General features: G+C 45.6%; 1 protein-coding gene across 4 annotated transcripts; it reads left to right on the forward strand.

The window, feature by feature from the left end:
- Positions 1-89: 89 nt before the first annotated feature.
- LOC147136967 (kinesin heavy chain-like) lies at positions 90-17484 on the forward strand. 4 transcript variants are annotated; one of them, XM_086051503.1, is made up of 25 exons: positions 93-371; positions 1291-1378; positions 1688-1761; positions 1833-1937; positions 3506-3554; positions 4373-4428; positions 4498-4585; positions 4654-4778; positions 4838-4942; positions 5566-5714; positions 5791-5939; positions 6909-7075; positions 7142-7210; positions 7291-7497; positions 7576-7722; positions 7915-8103; positions 9532-9649; positions 10951-11027; positions 12496-12605; positions 12698-12799; positions 12868-12928; positions 13000-13068; positions 13163-13315; positions 14803-15019; positions 15101-17484. In XM_086051503.1, the coding sequence occupies exons 1-25, from the start codon at positions 237-239 to the stop codon at positions 15298-15300; spliced, it is 3009 nt and encodes a 1002-aa protein (XP_085907629.1). In that variant the 5' UTR covers positions 93-236; the 3' UTR covers positions 15301-17484. The 4 variants fall into 4 exon arrangements, 3 of the variants coding, with proteins under 3 accessions (XP_085907629.1, XP_085907631.1, XP_085907630.1); XM_086051504.1 differs by having other exon boundaries at positions 96-371; positions 13211-13315; XR_015089536.1 differs by lacking the exon at positions 15101-17484 and having other exon boundaries at positions 90-371; positions 13000-13102; positions 13211-13315; positions 14803-14950.
- The last annotated feature ends 116 nt before the right edge of the window (positions 17485-17600 follow it).

Raw genomic sequence — 17600 nt, forward strand, 5'->3', positions numbered from 1 at the left:
AAGCAAACTCTAAGTCAAATTCCCAAACTCCCCTGGTCAGTTTTCGCATTGCTGCTGTGACTGATTTGAGACCCGGCGATCGATGAGGGCTGCAAGAGGACTTCGTGTCCCACAGTTCCTTGCGTGCGTAGCCGCTTCTGGATGCTAATAAGCGACGTAGGCGGCGTCGCGCTTGCCTCCTGCTGCGGACCAACACGCAGACGGCACACCGCGATTTCCACGCTTTCCACGCAAGGATGTCGGGAGCGGTCGAGGCCGGCTTGTGCGGCGTGAAGGTGATGTGTCGCTTCCGGCCACTCAACGACGCGGAGAGGAGCCGTGGGGACAAGTCCGTCTCCAAATTTAACGGCGACGACACAGTGGTGGTAGCGGTAAGTGGGAGGAAACCAGAGCACGTCGCACAGCGCATGCACAACAGAAGCCTGCAAACACCTCCGTGGAGACGCCACATGCACGTCGTGCGTCGCGCAACGTCCAGGTAGCTCATTGATGACTGATGTTGCATTAGGATGGAACATTCGACGCGTCTTTGTTTCCCTGCCAGGGCTAACAAAGATGGGCGCGCCGCGCACGCACACACTCACACGTCCATTAGCTCATGTTGCCATGGCGACAGCACAGCTGTGAGCGCTTGGCGCAGCACGACGGAAATGTGTTCCTTTTGAACGTTGGTTCACTTTATTGATCGTGACTCCGCCTTCAGATGCCGAATATGTTTGCACTGTTATTAAGTGTGCGCGCGCGCGTTCAGTATATTGGTGTCATTTCTTGCCATAGCAACAGCAGGCAACAAATGTTAAAAATCGTTCCCAAGGTGAATATAATGAGACGAACATTTTGAATATAGAATAGGAACCAAGTGTTTGTCATTGGAAATGAATGGGGAATTTTGGTCTGAAACATGTAGAATTGTGGTGAAATGTGGAAATTTTTTGCGTGGGGGGAATATATCAGATTAAATGGCAAGCGGAATTGAATGGAGTCAACATTGATTCTTGAAATTCAAATGTGAACGAAACATTTGTCTTGGTCTATGTGCGCTAACTCCTGACCCCTCCCACTGGAAGTAAATGTTTTTTTTGTTGGTTTTTTTTCAGTGGGTGGAATTGTGGGAAAACTGTGGAAGTTTGGAATGAGAAAAAAATTAGCCCGGAAGCCGTGAATATGGATGAATTGTGTTTAGTAAATGCATGTCAAAACAATCGGTGGAACACAAACAGGAATAAGATGCTTTCAGCATTCACACAATAATTGTGGTCTTATTTTGGCGGGGTGTTTCCTGTGTTTCAGGGGAAGCCGTATGTGTTTGACCGAGTTCTGGCTCCCAACAGCGAGCAGCTTCAGGTGTATGAAACTTGCGCCCGCCACATCGTCAAAGGTGAGATGAGCTAAACAGACGATGGTGCGCTCGTCGGGTTGCGCTCCGGCAGTACTGCCCCGATCAGCGCACGATTGTCCGTCCACCGGGACCTAGCGCTTCGCATGTTTGGCTGTGCTTTTGTAAACTCGCTCGCCTCTGCTTGCGGCCATGTTGTCAGTGTAAGCGGTGCACCTCAGCAGGGATGCGCGTGCTTTGGAGCACGGAAGGCACACGCCTGAAAATCGTCCTGACAAAACTTGAAGAAATGGACAAGCTGGATGAATGACCAAGACCGGATCAAGTCTACTGACCGATTGTGCGTTTCAGATGTGTTGGGAGGCTACAACGGGACCATCTTCGCGTACGGCCAGACGTCGTCAGGAAAGACTCACACCATGGAGGTGAGACGCCCGCGGCGGCGGCGGCTAACTGCCAGCTAGCTGACATGTCTCAAAACCCGCCTGCGTTTCAGGGGCAGCTTCATGACTCGAGGCTGATGGGAATCATTCCTCGCATTGCCAGCGACATCTTTGACCACATCTACTCCATGGATGAGAATCTGGAATTCCACATCAAGGTAAAAAGCCACACGACTGTCGGATGGTTTCTTTCCAATTGTTGTCCAAAGTGGCGCGGACGGCGCCACCCGTTTGCTGGGAGGGCGGCCGCGGTGCTCCGATTGTTTGATTTTGGCTCTGTTGGTGGACTAGGGTCCAAGATCATCGGGGGAACGCTGCCCGCTAGCTTGATTGCCGAATTTCGGGACTCAGCTGTCGGAATTCACCAAAAGTTCAGTCAGTCTCGACTAAAAAGCCTGAGCTCGAGGGGAGGATACGGGGACAGCGAGCGGGCTGTCGCGGAGACGTTTTGCTTGGGGCTATACAATCGACCAGCTTCCAACTGGGCCTACACGTGCACGCTACAAATGGCAACGAGGTCCTGAAATTGCCAGTTGACATAGTGCTGTCCAAAAGATCAAAGGCACGCAGAGGGCGCACTACAAATGCCTCTTTGCTTTGCTGTATTTCTTCCTTAGTGTCCCGTTTAGTTGAACAACGTTGATTGGCTCACTTTTTCCATGCATGTTTTGCGTACAGCTTTTTCCACTTGAAGTTTGGAATGAGTTGCACATGACTGGCTGGCATCATGATTCGTGTCGGTGTCAGGCTGTGTGTTCAGCAAGCTGTCTGATGATACGAACCATTGGAAAGTGGGCTAAAGGTTGAGATCGTTTTGAACGTTTGGAAACCAGATCACAACTTTAAAAAAAAAAAAAATGTATCTCTGGCAACTGGAAGCCTCCACGCATTGGCTGAGATGTGTCAAATAGAGGCCCTGTTTTGGGGAAAGTGGGTCGTGGCTTGTGCAAATGACAGTGCCGCAGGCACGCCGCCGTCCGCACGTGTGGCCATTTTGCCTATTTGCTCAACTTGTACAAATAGTACGAACATTCCTTGGCACCAATTTGTTGGTGTGGTTGTCCCCCCGCTGCTCACCCGCAAGCCTCTTGAGGACACGCACGATAAAAAAAAAAATGGAGGAAGTTTCACTCAGTGTTCAAGTGGTCAAACAATTGAAAAGTAACCAATGTAATGGAAAGATAAGAACCATCCATCCATCCATTATCGGTACCGCTTATCCTCACAAGGGTCGCGGGGCGTGCTGGAGCCTATCTCAGCTGTCTTCGGGCAGTAGGGGGGGACACCCTGAATTGGTTGCCAGCCAATCGCAGGGCACACAAAGACAAACATCCGCACTCACAATCACACCTAGGGGCAATTTAGAGTGTCCAATCAACTTACCATGCATGTTTTTTGAATGTGGGAGGAAACCGGAGTACCCGGAGAAAACCCACGCAGGCACGGGGAGAACATGCAAACTCCATACAGGGAGGCCGGAGCCGGGATCGAACCCACGACCTCTGAACTGTGAGGCGGACGTGCTAACCAGTCGACCACCGTGCCCCGCCAGATAAGAACCATACTGTCAGAAATGAAATCTCCCACAATTAAATGTGCCAAGACATGAATAATTTCTGACTCTGTTCATATTGACTTCACTTGAATATTTGGATGTCTTTTTTTTTGGGGATCCAGTATTGCTTTATTCTGTATTGTGTGTGAAAGTCCATGCTTCTGTCTGCAGGTCTCTTATTTTGAAATCTATTTGGATAAAATCAGAGACTTGCTGGATGGTAAGCAACATTTGAAACATTCAGTGTCTGATGACATATTTGCATGAAATACAAAATTGACTTGGAAATATGTTGCGAAGCATGTTTTGTCTTTCCATTTGCATGGAATACAAAATGTACTTGAATTATATGCCCAAAGCTCTGTCGCTGGAACATCATTGCATGAAATCCATCTGGGGTCACCAATGTGGTGTTAGCAGGCACCAGGCACCCCCCCCCCCCGCCCCCCCCCACTGACTCCCATCAAACAATGAGCAATGATAACATCTGAAGGAAGGAGCAAATGTGTGCATCACACTGGTAAGCCTTCACATTCATCAGTCGCCATGCAAGAAGATGCTCTCGGTTGCCAAAAGCTTGGTGACCCCTGGTGTGGATCATTCCAAAAGGAAATCTGTTGTCGTGTGTGTCGAGTAGGGATGTAACGATTCACTGAAGCCCCAATTCAATTTCCGGTTCCCGATTTTCGATTTGTTGTTCTGTTTTAAAAATCGCTACCATGCCTGTCTCTGGATGCTAGTGTGGCGCTACAGCCGTCCACGAAGGCAATGATGTTTGGCGCAAGCGCATCGTTTGATCTACACATTCAAAATGCGGTATGCATCTGGAATGGAAACAATTTTACAGACATTTTTTAGCACACTAAAGGAGTATATTCTAGGTATGTTATGTCTTTGTTAGTTGTTGCTAGATGGGGCTTGTGCTGAGATGTCTGAGTTGGATTCATCTCGATTATTCGTTACGTCCCAAGTGTAGAGTCACCGTTAGTTTGGCTGACTTTTCTTGCAGTTGTAGATTCATGTTGCATCATATTTCAGTGTCCAAGACCAACCTGGCTGTTCACGAGGACAAGAACAGGGTTCCGTTTGTAAAGGTAACCTTCTGTCGTCGTCGTCGTCGTCGTCGTCGCCTTGCAATTGTCGCTTTGCTTTGTGCCTATCAGGGATGTACGGAGCGTTTCGTTTCCAGTCCGGAGGAGGTCATGGACGTCATTGACGAGGGAAAAGCCAACCGACACGTGGCCGTCACAAGTAAAAGCTCCTCGGTCTGTCATTTGTTGCTTCAGGAGTCAAACGTTTGCCCTCTTGCGTGCACGCAGACATGAACGAGCACAGCTCTCGCAGTCACAGTATCTTCCTGATCAACATCAAGCAGGAGAACGTGGAGACGGAGACCAAGCTGTCAGGGAAACTTTACCTGGTGGACCTGGCGGGCAGCGAGAAGGTTGGCCTCGGCTTAGGCTCCGGTCTCTCTCCTCACCCGCTGATAATGTCGTCTCCCAGGTCAGCAAAACTGGAGCCGAGGGCGCCGTTTTGGATGAAGCTAAGAACATCAACAAGTCTCTGTCCGCTCTCGGGAATGTCATCGCTGCACTTAGCGAGGGAACGGTCAGTCACTTCTTCTAATCCCAGCGGCTCCGTTGCCAACATCTGTGTCAACAAACGACATGCATGACGCATCCCTGTGGAGCCATCAATCAAAATGACAGAAATGTCCAAATATCAAAAAGTTCCCTGTCAATTGCAAAGCAGGAGTGCCCCAGTAGAATCGCGTTTGGCTGACCCAAAGTCGACCGCGAAGGGTGTAGGGGGCTTTAAAAAAAACAAAAAAACACAGGTATCTGTGTGTGTTAGTTCTAGGGTGAGGGTTATCCTTTGTGTCAGTGTGCACTCCAGCCCCTTCAGTCTCACGTCCACAAAAAAAGTATCAATAGAAACAAATAGGTGACTTCAACCTCCAGGAGTGCATGAACTCTACCATAGGTGTTGAGAGCGGTTAGCAGAGGCTTGCACCTAGCGATCAGAGCCCTTAAGACATTTGGTTGTTCTCATTCAAAGCTTACTTGTTTGATGTGCAACGGCAAAGGAAGGCAAGCTAGTGGCGGAAGCGACCAGTTCCGTCAGCGCCGTCTTATAAAATGCTTTACTGCTGGTGGAATGCAAAAAGTTCATCTGGACTTTTCTTCTCTCAGATCACCGGAAGTCATATTTTTGTCTGTTTGTTTTTGTAGAAAAGTCACGTTCCTTACCGGGACAGTAAAATGACCCGGATCCTGCAAGACTCTCTGGGAGGAAACTGCAGAACCACCATCATCATCTGTTGCTCGCCATCTGTTTCCAATGAGGCCGAAACCAAGTCCACCCTCATGTTTGGACAGAGGTTCACACCGGTACATCATTCAGCACTGGTGTCAGTCGGACTGGACTTGAAAGTATCCTGGCTTGTTGTACTTCAGGGCAAAGACCATCAAGAACACAGTGTCCGTGAACCTGGAACTAACGGCTGAAGAATGGAAGAAGAAGTACGAGAAGGAGAAAGAGAAGACTCTGAGTCTAAACATCACCATCCAGAAATTGGAGAATGAGTTGAAACGCTGGAGAAAAGGTGAGCAAAACTTTTGTTCCAGGTTCAAGACTCGAAAAGCCCTAACTGGATGACAAACCACTGCACTCGTAAGGTTCAGCATGACAACACATCACAAACAAAACAACAGATACTGAATGTCGAGGTTGTGTTTTTATTAGTAGGCTCAAGTTGGCTTTGGCCTCGTTTGTACTGTCTTTATCAGTATCACTTGGGTGTCATCTTCCTTGCCTGCCATATTCTCAGTGGCCGTCTGTCCAGACATCCGTCCGTCCATGCACGCATCCCATCCATCCATCCATTTTTGCCCACTTATCCAGGGTCGGTTTGCAGAGGCAGCAGATTTGACAGGAGAGTTCAGACCTTCCTCTCCCCATCCACTTAGTCCAGCTCTTTTAGGGGTCTCCAGGCCAGCCGGGAGAGGTAGTCTCTCCAGCGTGTCGTATTTCATTGTTGGTTGCACATGATTCAATGTGACTAGTAGACATAGTTCCCCCTATTTTCCTTAAAAATAAACAAATGGTGTATGTTAGGTGAACACATTGAATCATCTGCAACTGATGTACATATTCGGATAAGCTTCCTGGTGGCAAGTGTCCAGAACACCTGAGCAGGGTGGTGTCCTGGAGGCCTCCTAACCAGACGCCAAAGCCATCTCATCTGGCTCCTCTCGATGCGGAGGAGCAGCAGCTTTGTTCTGAGCCGTTCCCAGATGACAGAGCCTCTCAGGCTAACTCCAAGGGGGTGCTCAGACACCCACCGCTGGAAACGCTGGCACACATGATAAAGACACCGCCTCTCTTGGCAATGTGGACATTGGTGCCCAAAGGCATTCCTGTTGCAGCCCACTATTATCCCAGGTGCTTGTTTTGGTGGCACGACTGAGTGAGGAGGTGCACCTTCCTCATGTCAGCCATCTTGGTGGTCTTGAGATCCAAGACCAGCAAAGCTTGATCAGCATTTTCATCACAATCAGTGTTACATCTCCAGGTGAATCGGTACCTGTGGCGGAGCAGCAGCCGAGCAACAAAGGCAAGAAGAGCAGCAGCGATACAGCGATTGACAGCTCCGCACCACCCCTCCTTCCTCTGTCAGATGAGGAGAAGATGCAGTATGAGACCCTTATCACGGACCTGTACCATCAGCTGGATGAAAAGGTCACTTTTATTTGCATCTTACTTGTCGAGCAAAGCCACTGTAACCCCGATCCATTTATGGATTAGGATGAAGAATTCAACCACCATAGTCAAAAACTGGAGACTCTGAAGCAGCAGCTCATGGATCAGGGTGAGGTGAGTCTTGTAGCATTGTCCCACTGTTCTTAACCCTCATTCTGTGCAGATCCACTGGATGTTCTTCCTTCTTCCTCTAGGTGTTGGTGTCAAAGCATCAGGACTACCAGCGCGTGCAGGAGGAAATGTCCCGTCTGCAGAGGGACAACGACTCGGTCAAAGTAGAAGTGAAGGAGGTACTTCAGGCCTTGGAGGAACTTGCGGTTAACTATGACCACAAGTGCCAAGAGGTGGAGAGCAAAAGCTTCTGCAACCAGCAACTGAATGAGGAGCTTGCCCACAAAACTGTGAGTCTGACTGAAGAAGGCCTCATCACGGTTGTTGTGCGACACTGGCGACCGTAGGCTGTATGCTGTGTGCTTCAGGTCAGCCTGGAGGAAATCCACAGGGAACTGGTGGCACTGCAGGATCTCAGCTGTCATCACAAGAAGAGATCAGCAGACATGCTCAGTCTTCTGCTGAGAGATCTTAGTGACATTGGGGCCGCTCTCGGCACCACCGAGCTCAAAGCGGTACGACGTCGACTTTGCTAAAACTTCACACTCAACGCTTGCATTCAACACCATCGTCCGTTCTTCGTCCCCGGCGGCAACGTTGTGAACTTTGTTTTGTGACGAGCTGCCAGGATATGAGCGTTTTCGAGGTTACATACGGGAATTATCTGTTCATCAGTGAAGATCATCCTTTTTGCTGTGTGCCTTCAGATGACTGAGACCAGTGGAATGTTGGAAGACGAGTTTATCACAGCTCGTCTTTATATCACCAAGACCAAGTCGGAGGTGAAGTCGCTGGTTAACCGCAGTAAACAGATGGAAGTCAACCAGGCACAGAACATCAACAAGATGGAAGCCAATGACAAGGAGCTCCGTGCTAGCCAGTTCACCATCTCACAGGTCAACTGGTCACAAATCGCATTTGGCACATGCTATGCAAGGGAAACACAATGTGCTCAAATCTACATCTTCCAGCACTTGACACTTCGATGGTGTCAACATCGACATCTTGACCATGGCTGGTGATGTTCAATAATAATATGAACAATAATGATCATAATAACATGTATCTCTTGGATTTCCATAGTGTCTATTCAAGAGACCTGAGGGTTCATAACAGCCCCTGGGGATCATGAAAATGTCGAGTGTGTTCGGACCACCACGTTAGTGTAGGAGTAGCTTAAAATGTTGAGTGTGTTCGGACCATCACGTTAGCGTAGGAGTAGCTTCAAATGTTGAGTGTTTGGACCACCACGTTAGTGTAGGAGTAGCTTAAAATGTTGAGTGTGTTTGGATCACCACGTTAGCATTGGAGTAGCTTCAAATGTTGAGTGTGTTCGGACCACCACGTTAGCATTGGAGTAGCTTCAAATGTTGAGTGTGTTCGGACCACCACGTTAGTCTAGGAGTATCTTAAAGTGTTGAGTGTGTTTGGATCATCACGGTAGCGTAGGAGTAGCTTAAAGTGTTGAGTGTGTTTGGATCACCACGGTAGCGTAGGAGCATCTTAAAATGTTGAGTGTGTTCGGAGCACCACGTTAGCATCGGAGTAGCATCAAATGTTTTGTGTGTTCAGACCACCACGTTAGTGTAGGAGTATCTTAAAATGTTGAGTGTGTTCGGATTACCACGTTAGTGTAGGAGTAGCTTAAAATGTTCAGTGTGTTTGGATCACCACGTTAGCATTGGAGTATCTTAAAATGTTCAGTGTGTTTGGATCACCACGTTAGCATTGGAGTAGCTTAAAATGTTGCGTGTGTTTGGATCACCACGTTAGCATTGGAGTAGCTTAAAATGTTGAGTGTGTTTGAATCACCACATTAGCATTGGAGTAGTTTAAAATGTTGAGTGTGTTTGGGTCACCACATTAGCGTAGGAGTAATTCAAAATGTTGCGTGTGTTTGGATCACCACGTTAGCATCGGAATAGCTTAAAATGTTGAGTGTGTTCGGATCACCACATTAGCGTAGGAGTAGTTTGCTTTGGCCACCGGCCAATAGCTGCCAGCTTGACAGCAAACAGCAGCGCGATGGAAGATTCCAGTCGAGCTTGGTGGAGATTCTCATTCATTCCGGTCATGGTTGCCTGAAAAGGTTGAATCAAGGCAACTGCACTCTTCTTCACTTCTCGATCTCTGAGTGCGGCTTTTGCCAAAAATGTTTTTGTATGTAGCGACAGCACTCTGTTGATGACTTGAGTAGGAGTTGTTTTCGGGCAGAATTTTGGAGGACTTCTCAATTGCCCAAGCTTGGGCCATCTGTGCATTTTTGTCGCTTTCTATGTGGCCAACGCGCCCAATCGTTGACGGCTTGTCCGGGTCATTTGTAGCTGGAGCTGAAGATGGCGTCGCTCATGGACGACCTTCGCAAGATGGAGCAAAGCAAACGGCAGCTGGAAGAAAGTCAAGACGCCCTGATTGAGGAAGTGGCTCAACTTCATGCTCAAGGTCAGCGGCGCAGCGCTCATCACCTCTCCTCCGCCAGGGGTGCTCAATCCCGGTCCTCAAGAGCCCCTATCCAGCCTGTTTTCATGCATCTCTCCCTGCCTGCACCACCTGCCTGATTTAAATGATCCGCTCACCACCAAGCGTTGCACAAGCCTGATAACGATTGTGATCATTTGTATCAAGTGTGTTCAGGTAGGGAGAGATGGAAAACAGGCTGGATAGGGGCTCTTGAGGACTGGGATTGAGCACCCCTGTCCTGCACTTTGTGGGAGGGCTGGGCTATATGACCTTCACGTTCAATCTCAGATTGATATTGTTTAAACAAAAAATCTATATATTTTTTTCCCCTTCTAGGATTTGTTTGCGTTTTTCTCCAGGTATCAAGAAAGCTTAGATTATTTTTCCAGCTCGTTTTTATCGCAGCCTTACCTTAGAGCACAGGTGTCAACCTCAAGGCCCGGGGGCCAGATCTAGCCCACCACATCATTTTATGTGGCCCGTGAAAGCATATCAAGCATGTTGACTAGGGGTTAGGGTTAGTTTTCAATTTCAAATCGTCATATGTATTAAATAATAATGTTGTTCTTGTTATATTATTACAGTGACTTGAACAAAACTAACAAAACTAGTTATCCATCTATTTGTTGTGTACTGTATATGTCATATGAGGAGGTGACGAAACCTTGGCCAGGCTTCAGAAGTCATGACGGCTCTCCAATGGAAGTTGTAACTCCGTGCCCCGCAACAAATGAGTTTGACACCCCTGCCTTAGACCAACCAAATCATAGAAATATGAAAATATTTGTCCTTAAATCTAAAATTAAAATGATTGCCGTTTGCGTAACTCATGCACGTAAACACAAATTATGATAAATGAAGATTTTAAATGTTAAAACAATTTGAAATTGCCAACGCAAACATCAAAGTGCACAGGCCTGCCCATCCATTTGTCCAACCGAGAGCGCCCTCCAGCTCTCTCTCACGCTTTTCCCATCTGGAGGTGTGCAGGTGAGACAAGGGCCTTGCCCTAATTGTATTGTGAGTTTACCAGTCCAGTACCGGTTCTGACGGGGCCTGTCCGGCCACCGCTCAAAAAGGCATAATGCGGCCCCAGTTTGAACTATGGACTCTGCATTTAAAAAAAATCCATCAATTCAAAGACTAAATCAATTGTCCTGAGCAATAAATGCAAAGAGTGGCTCGAATGGATGACTCATGACTGGGCCTGGTCCATGGCACGTGCACATGGTATGTGGTACACTGCGATGTGTTGTGTTGTGTTGTGTTGTGTTGCTGTGCAGATCAATTACAGCAGGTGAGCGTGATGGACAAAGAGAAAGAACACATGACTCAACTGAAGGACGCCGTGGACATGAAGGTAACGTGTAGTGCAGGTATTGCCACATGACTCTTGTCCAACATCATACCTGCATGTCGGTACCACATGCTTTGCGCAACATTCTTGTCGTTTATTTTTTAAAGAACACGTAGCTGTTCTAGACTTTACGTTTCCTGTAGGTCCAGTGACGAGATACTCTTGTCCATGGCGTTTTTTATATTTATATATATTATTTATTTATATTTATATGTATATATGTATATGTATATATGTATATGTATATATGTATATATATATGTATGTATATATGTATTTATATGTGTATATATATATATGTATATATATATGTATATATGTATGTATATATATATGTATATATATATATATATGTATATATATATATATATATATGTATATATGTATGTATATATATATGTATATATGTATGTATATATATGTATATATGTATGTATATATGTATGTATATATATATGTATATATATATATATATATATATATATGTATGTATATATATATGTATATATATATATATATATATATATATGTATGTATATATATATGTATATATGTGTGTGTGTGTATGTATGTGTGTGTATGTATACGTGTATATATATGTGTGTGTATGTATACGTGTATATATTTGTGTGTGTATGTAAATGTGTATATATGTGTGTGTATGTAAATGTGTGTATGTATATGTGTATATATGTGTGTGTGTTTGTATATGTGTATATATGTGTGTGTGTGTGTTTGTATATGTGTATATATGTGTGTGTGTGTATGTATATGTGTGTGTGTATGTATATGTGTGTATGTATATGTGTGTGTGTATGTATATGTGTGTATGTGTGTGTGTGTGTGTATGTATATGTGTGTATGTGTGTGTGTGTGTGTATGTATATGTGTAAATGTGTATATGTGTGTGTATGTATATGTATATATGTATATGTATATATATATGTGTATGTGTATATGTATATATATATGTGTATGTGTATATGTATATATATATGTGTGTATATGTATATATATATATGTGTGTATGTGTATATGTATATATGTATATGTGTGTATGTATATATGTATATGTGTATATGTATATATGTATATGTGTGTATATATGTATATGTATATATGTATATGTATATGTATATGTGTGTATATGTATATGTGTGTATATGTATATGTGTGTATGTGTATATGTGTGTATGTGTATGTGTATATATGTATATGTATATGTATATATGTGTATATATGTATATGTATATATGTATATATATATGTATATGTATATATGTATATATATATGTATGTGTGTGTGTGTGTATGTATATATGTGTGTGTATATATATATGTGTGTATGTATGTATATGTGTATGTATGTATGTATGTATATATGTATATATATACGGTTGTAAAGCAGCAACATACACGGCAATGTCGTCACACTTTTGCTGCATGGTTGAAAGTCCAAAGTCGTTTGCAGAGAACACTGGAGGAGCAGATGGAGAATCATCGAGACGTCCACCAAAAACAGTTGTCCCGCCTCCGAGACGAAATCGAACAAAGGCGAAGAAACGACGGCCAACTCCGAGAGTACGCACTCGTCCGAATACGTCGTGGTGGTGGCCAAAAACCTCCCGTGGCCAGAAGAGCTGAAACACTCCATTGTCAACCTTTTCTTTCAGCTTAAACGAGGCGCTTCAGTTGGACATGCGAAAGCTTCGAGCCGAGGTGGATCGGGTGACACGTGAAGAGCGCTGCAAAGAGCAGAAACTTCAAAAACTCTTGTAGGTTTTTGGGCTTTTGTCATTCCCGTTGACTGGCCTGCCTTGGGTTAACCTTCTCTGGCATTCAGGTCCCTGGAGGAAAAGAGACGACAAGCCAAAGAGGATCTGCAGGGTCTAGAAGAGACTGTGGTTTGTGGACCAGCTGACCTCTCTTCAAAGCTATCGTATCATTTCTGACTTTCCACTTTCTTTGTTGACAGCTGAAAGAATTAGAGACGCTGACCAAGCTACGCAAATTCTTCATCCAGGACGTCAGCAGTCGCTTCAGCGTGAGTCACCTCCATGCGTGTTCTTGGCATCCAAGTGGGTGTCTTTAGCGCTGCTCTGGCTTTGCTCTTGTCTTTGCCAACTTGTTCTCCTGAGTGTGATCATGCGGGATTGTTGCTGCTGCTGTGCGTGCGTTGGGGACAGTGTCCAGACGGCGACGGCGATGAGGGTGGAGGCAGCCTTGCTCAGAGGCAAAGGATCATCTTTCTGGAAAACACCTTGGAGCAGCTGAGTAAAGTCCATAAACAGGTGAAAGATTTCGGGCTCCTATTTTCATAGACAGGCGCCCGTGTGCTCGCTCGGTGTAAAAAATGGGCGCAGCTTTATTTTTGTGCAGGGGCAAGTCTAATTTAGTGCTTTTGAGACCACGTTGCACCTCACAGGGCGCTCCGGCGGAAAGGAGCTGCCACGCCCTCAGTGTACCTTACCATTTGGTGACACTGCGCTCTGTGTAAAACACGGCACGTTTTCATGACAAGGCGAGTCTAGTTTAGCACGTGTGTGAATTTGGCAGACCGCGCTATCCCTTGATGGGCGTTCCGGCACATTTGATTGCACATATCTGGAAATTTGATGAGCGAAAGTAAACAAGGTTTAGATGGCCTAAAACCAGGTCAAACTTGTGGCGCCGGTAGTGTTAGGTGACATTGGTGAGTTTAAACGAGGCGCAAGCCGACAGATTCGGCAGGCGTACTAAATTCATAAATATGACAATTACGTGAGGTAATTGCTCTGATTCATTGTTGAAATAATTTCATTCAAAGAATGATTGTCATGATCTCAAACACGTTTAATGGAAATCCCCCACCCCCCCTGGAGGCACAGCACAACCATGGGCGGGTGGTAGGCGGCTAGGTCACACACAGACGGGTGATTGGGCCTGCAAGGCCGATGCTGATTGGCTGCTGCGAGGCGAAATGGCAAAAAAAGTTCTTTTTTTTTCAAATGGGGCGAATGGGCAGATTTCGGTGCTTCGCTCCGCGTCCCATCGCTCCAAACGCATCATTCGCACCGCCCCGCACGCAACCGCGCCCGCCCGCGCGAACTACATTAACTCCACTTCAAATGCGCCGCCAGAACGGAGTTGGTGTAAACGTAGCATTATTCTCTACTTTTGTTTTTGTTTTTTTCTCCACATGAGATAATCCCCTCTTTCCTTCTTGTCAACATTTATTTTATTTTTTATTTCTCTTATTTTGAAGGAGGGGAGGTGTGCAAAATAAATAACTTGACTGCGACTTCTTTTTCTATGACCCTTCTCTATAATTATAGGACCCAAATAATTATACAATACGACAAATCCAACCCCGGGTCTCGCAATGCAAGGAAGCACGCAGTTGGGTAAATACTACTGGCTCATTTGAAGAGTGTCCACAGAGGGTTCGAATAGTAAATTGGCCAGCCTCTGCCGTTAGCATCTCTCCCGCTGCGATGTCAATCACGGACGCTTTTTTTTTTTTTTGAGTCGGGGGGCAGAATTTGGCGGGGGCCCGACAATGTTTTCATGAATATGGCCGGAGGGTCACTGCCGGAAGGGTATCCAAGTCAAGGGTGGAGGGTCGCGGCCGGACGGGCAAAAAATGGTCAAGTGCCCAGCTCTGTATATATGTACATGTGTGTGTAAATGTGTGTATATATATGCTATGCAGTTCTTTTTTGGGGTGTGGGGGTTGACTTTACATCATAGTGCAAACTGAACTTCCCTTTGGTGGTTGGACAATTCTGACCTTTCGTAGCTGGTGGGAGACAACGCCGACCTGCGCTGCGAGCTGCCCAAGCTGGAAAAACGTTTTCGGGCGACGGCTGAGAGGGTGAAATCTCTAGAGGGTGCTCTAAGGGGCGCCAAGGAGGCGGCAGCAAGAGACCGCAAGCGTTATCAACAGGAAGTGGAGCGTATCAAAGAGGTTGTCCGCTTCAAGAATACGGCCAGGAGGGTGCACTCTGCTCAAATAGGCAAGTGTCCATAAACCGTCCTGAGCAAATGGCTCTGGTCTTGCCGCTGTCTGATAGCCAAACTTGTCGAATCCCCCTCAGCCAAACCCATCAGAGCCGGACATCAGCACCTGCAGTCTCTTTCTGTCCGCGGAGGTGGGGCCAACATTGGTCCGCGTCTTCACTTGCTCCACACAAAGTCAGCCAAGCCCCAGCAAGAAGACCAGACCAGAATACAGACAGAGCAGGTCTCAGGTCCCGGTACTGGTGAAGACCCAGAGTCACACATGGTCCACAGATGAGCACGATCGTATCCGCTCGACCACGGTCAGCTGACTCATGACAGCTTGATTGTTTTAATCTTAAGGTAATTCTCTCTTCATTTGTAGTCTTGTGGAATATTTGGGGTACGGCACCGACTAATACTCATGCTGATGTGGTCAAAAAGAGAAGCTGCTCCATTCGTCAGTCACGCGTGGAATGCGCGGTCAATGACTTGTCTGCGTTGCCCTTTAAATCTCCATAATTGTCAGCACTTGCATGAGGCAGAAAATACAAGCAGCCATCTTGTGTTCCCATTGGCTCAAACTGACCTCGTGCACGCTGTCACTGCCAATAGTGTTGATATTCCTGTGTCTCATTTGTCCTTCTGCTCCAAGTGGTTCATTTGTGTTGACTGCGACACATTTAAGTGGCGCACATGAGCTGTGAGTCATGTAAAAGTCAGCAAACCGTATGTGCTGTAGTACTTGAGTTGATTTTGACTGTGGAGCACATTGTGCTGGCTGTAATGTCTTTTCTTTTAGATTTATGGTGCTGAATAAAGTAAAAGTTTTTTTTTTTTTTTTTTTAAATATACACTCATTGAGTTGGTCTCCTTTTGTTGGTGTGGGCCAGCGACCACTCCAGTCAAAGTCGCGTCGGGCTTTTTAAATCCATCATGACGATGCCGTCTGCTTCGCCTATTGGCCTTGCAAGGCAGGCACAGTCCGTCACGTGTCATGTTGCTCCTTCACTCCCGTGGGTCTCCAAAAGCACCCTCTTATGCCATGAAATTTCATGAAAAAAAACCATCCATGTATAATAAGGCGTATTTTTGCGAAAAAAAAAAAAAAAGACCATGTATAGTAAGGGTATATAGTAAGGCCTTTTGGGGAAAAAAACGACAATGTATATAGTAAGGTGTTTTTTGGCGGAAAAAAACCCGACCTTGTATAGTAAGGTGTTTTTTTTTTTTCTAAAAAAAACATGTATAGTAAGGTGTTTTTTTGTGAAAAAAAAAAAAATGACCATGTAAAGTAAGCCGTGACCAAGTATAGTAAGGCGTTTTTTTGAAAAAAAAACCCCGAACATGTGTAGTACGGTGTTTTTTGGTGAAAACAAACAACCATAGTAAGGGTATAGTAAGCGTTTATTTAATTTTTGCGAAAAAAAAGACCATGTATAGTAAGGGTATAGTAATGGGTTTTATTTTTGCTAACCCCCCCCCCACACACACACACCGTTTATAGTAAGGTGGGGTTTTTTGCGAAAAAAAATGACCGTGGATAGTAAAGCGTTTTTTTGCGAACAAAAACCGACCATGTATAGTAAGGTGTTTATTTGCGAAAAAACCCACCATGTATAGTGAGGGTATAGTAAGTCTTTTTTGCGATAAAAATGACAATCGTTTCATGTGAAAAAAATTGACAATGTATAGTAAGTAAGCCGTTTTTTTGTGTTTTTTGTGACACACACTTTTGGGTTGAGCTGCCATCTGAGGGACTGGGGCCGGATGGGGGTTGCATGGTTGGCTGGGCTGGGCTGGGCATTTGTTGTGGGCGTTGCTCTCCTGTCTCTGTCCATTCAATTCAAACCATTGAGCGGTGGTTGGGTGCCTGGAGCACACTTTTGTCTTCACTTGGATCTGATAAAGAGCAGCACCCTCTAGTGGTAGCATACAAACTGTAAAATACAAATCCCAATTGCAACGAGAAGGTCGCCCGGCAGGACCCTTGCTAGCTGTGCGCTAGAGCTGGGCTATATGGAAGGAAAAAAATCTTCTGTCATGACATAAGCTATATTGTGTAGATAATACAGTTGGTCCAAAATGCCGCTGCTCGCCTCCTGACTGGAGCGCGGAAGACGGAGCACGTAACCCCAATTCTGGCCTCCCTTCACTGGCTCCCGGTGCATTTGAGGGTTCTTTTCTGTTGCCGGTCCTTCCCGCTCGAATGACCTTCCGTCGAATGTTAGGCAAGCCCCCTCCCTCTCTGTCCATTTTTGAAACCCGTTTGAAGACGCATTTCTCTTCTTTGCCTTTTGATCCGACGTGTGACGGACATTTTTCTGCTGGTTTCCGGTGTCTATTGTAAAGTGTTTTGTGTTCATTTATTGCTTTCACCTGTTCTATTATTGCTATTTTGTTGTTGCATGTAAAGTGTTTGTTACAGCTGTAGCTGTTGTGAAATGCAGCTATATGAATAAAGTTGTATTGTAACAATGTATCACGTTTTTCTTCTCAGTTATTCTTATAAAAAAATACACATCACACATGATTATTTAGCTTTTATTATATGCATTACTTCTCTCTCTCTCTTCTCTATATACACAAATATTCTCA

The sequence above is a fragment of the Filicampus tigris genome, chromosome 14 (genome assembly GCF_054856515.1).
Source record: "Filicampus tigris isolate MCC_2025a chromosome 14, RoL_Ftig_1.0, whole genome shotgun sequence".
Taxonomy (NCBI): Eukaryota; Metazoa; Chordata; class Actinopteri; order Syngnathiformes; family Syngnathidae; genus Filicampus; species Filicampus tigris.

What these genes read in the sequence shown, in the direction of transcription:
- LOC147136967 (XM_086051503.1), top strand. Translation starts at nt 237, where the DNA reads ATGTCGGGAGCGGTCGAGGCCGGCTTGTGCGGCGTGAAGGTGATGTGT. An exon ending in AATCAGAGACTTGCTGGATG is followed by an intron (nt 3,555 to 4,372) that starts GTAAGCAACATT and finishes ATCATATTTCAG; the next exon opens with TGTCCAAGACCAACCTGGCT. An exon ending in ACCTGGCGGGCAGCGAGAAG is followed by an intron (nt 4,779 to 4,837) that starts GTTGGCCTCGGC and finishes GTCGTCTCCCAG; the next exon opens with GTCAGCAAAACTGGAGCCGA.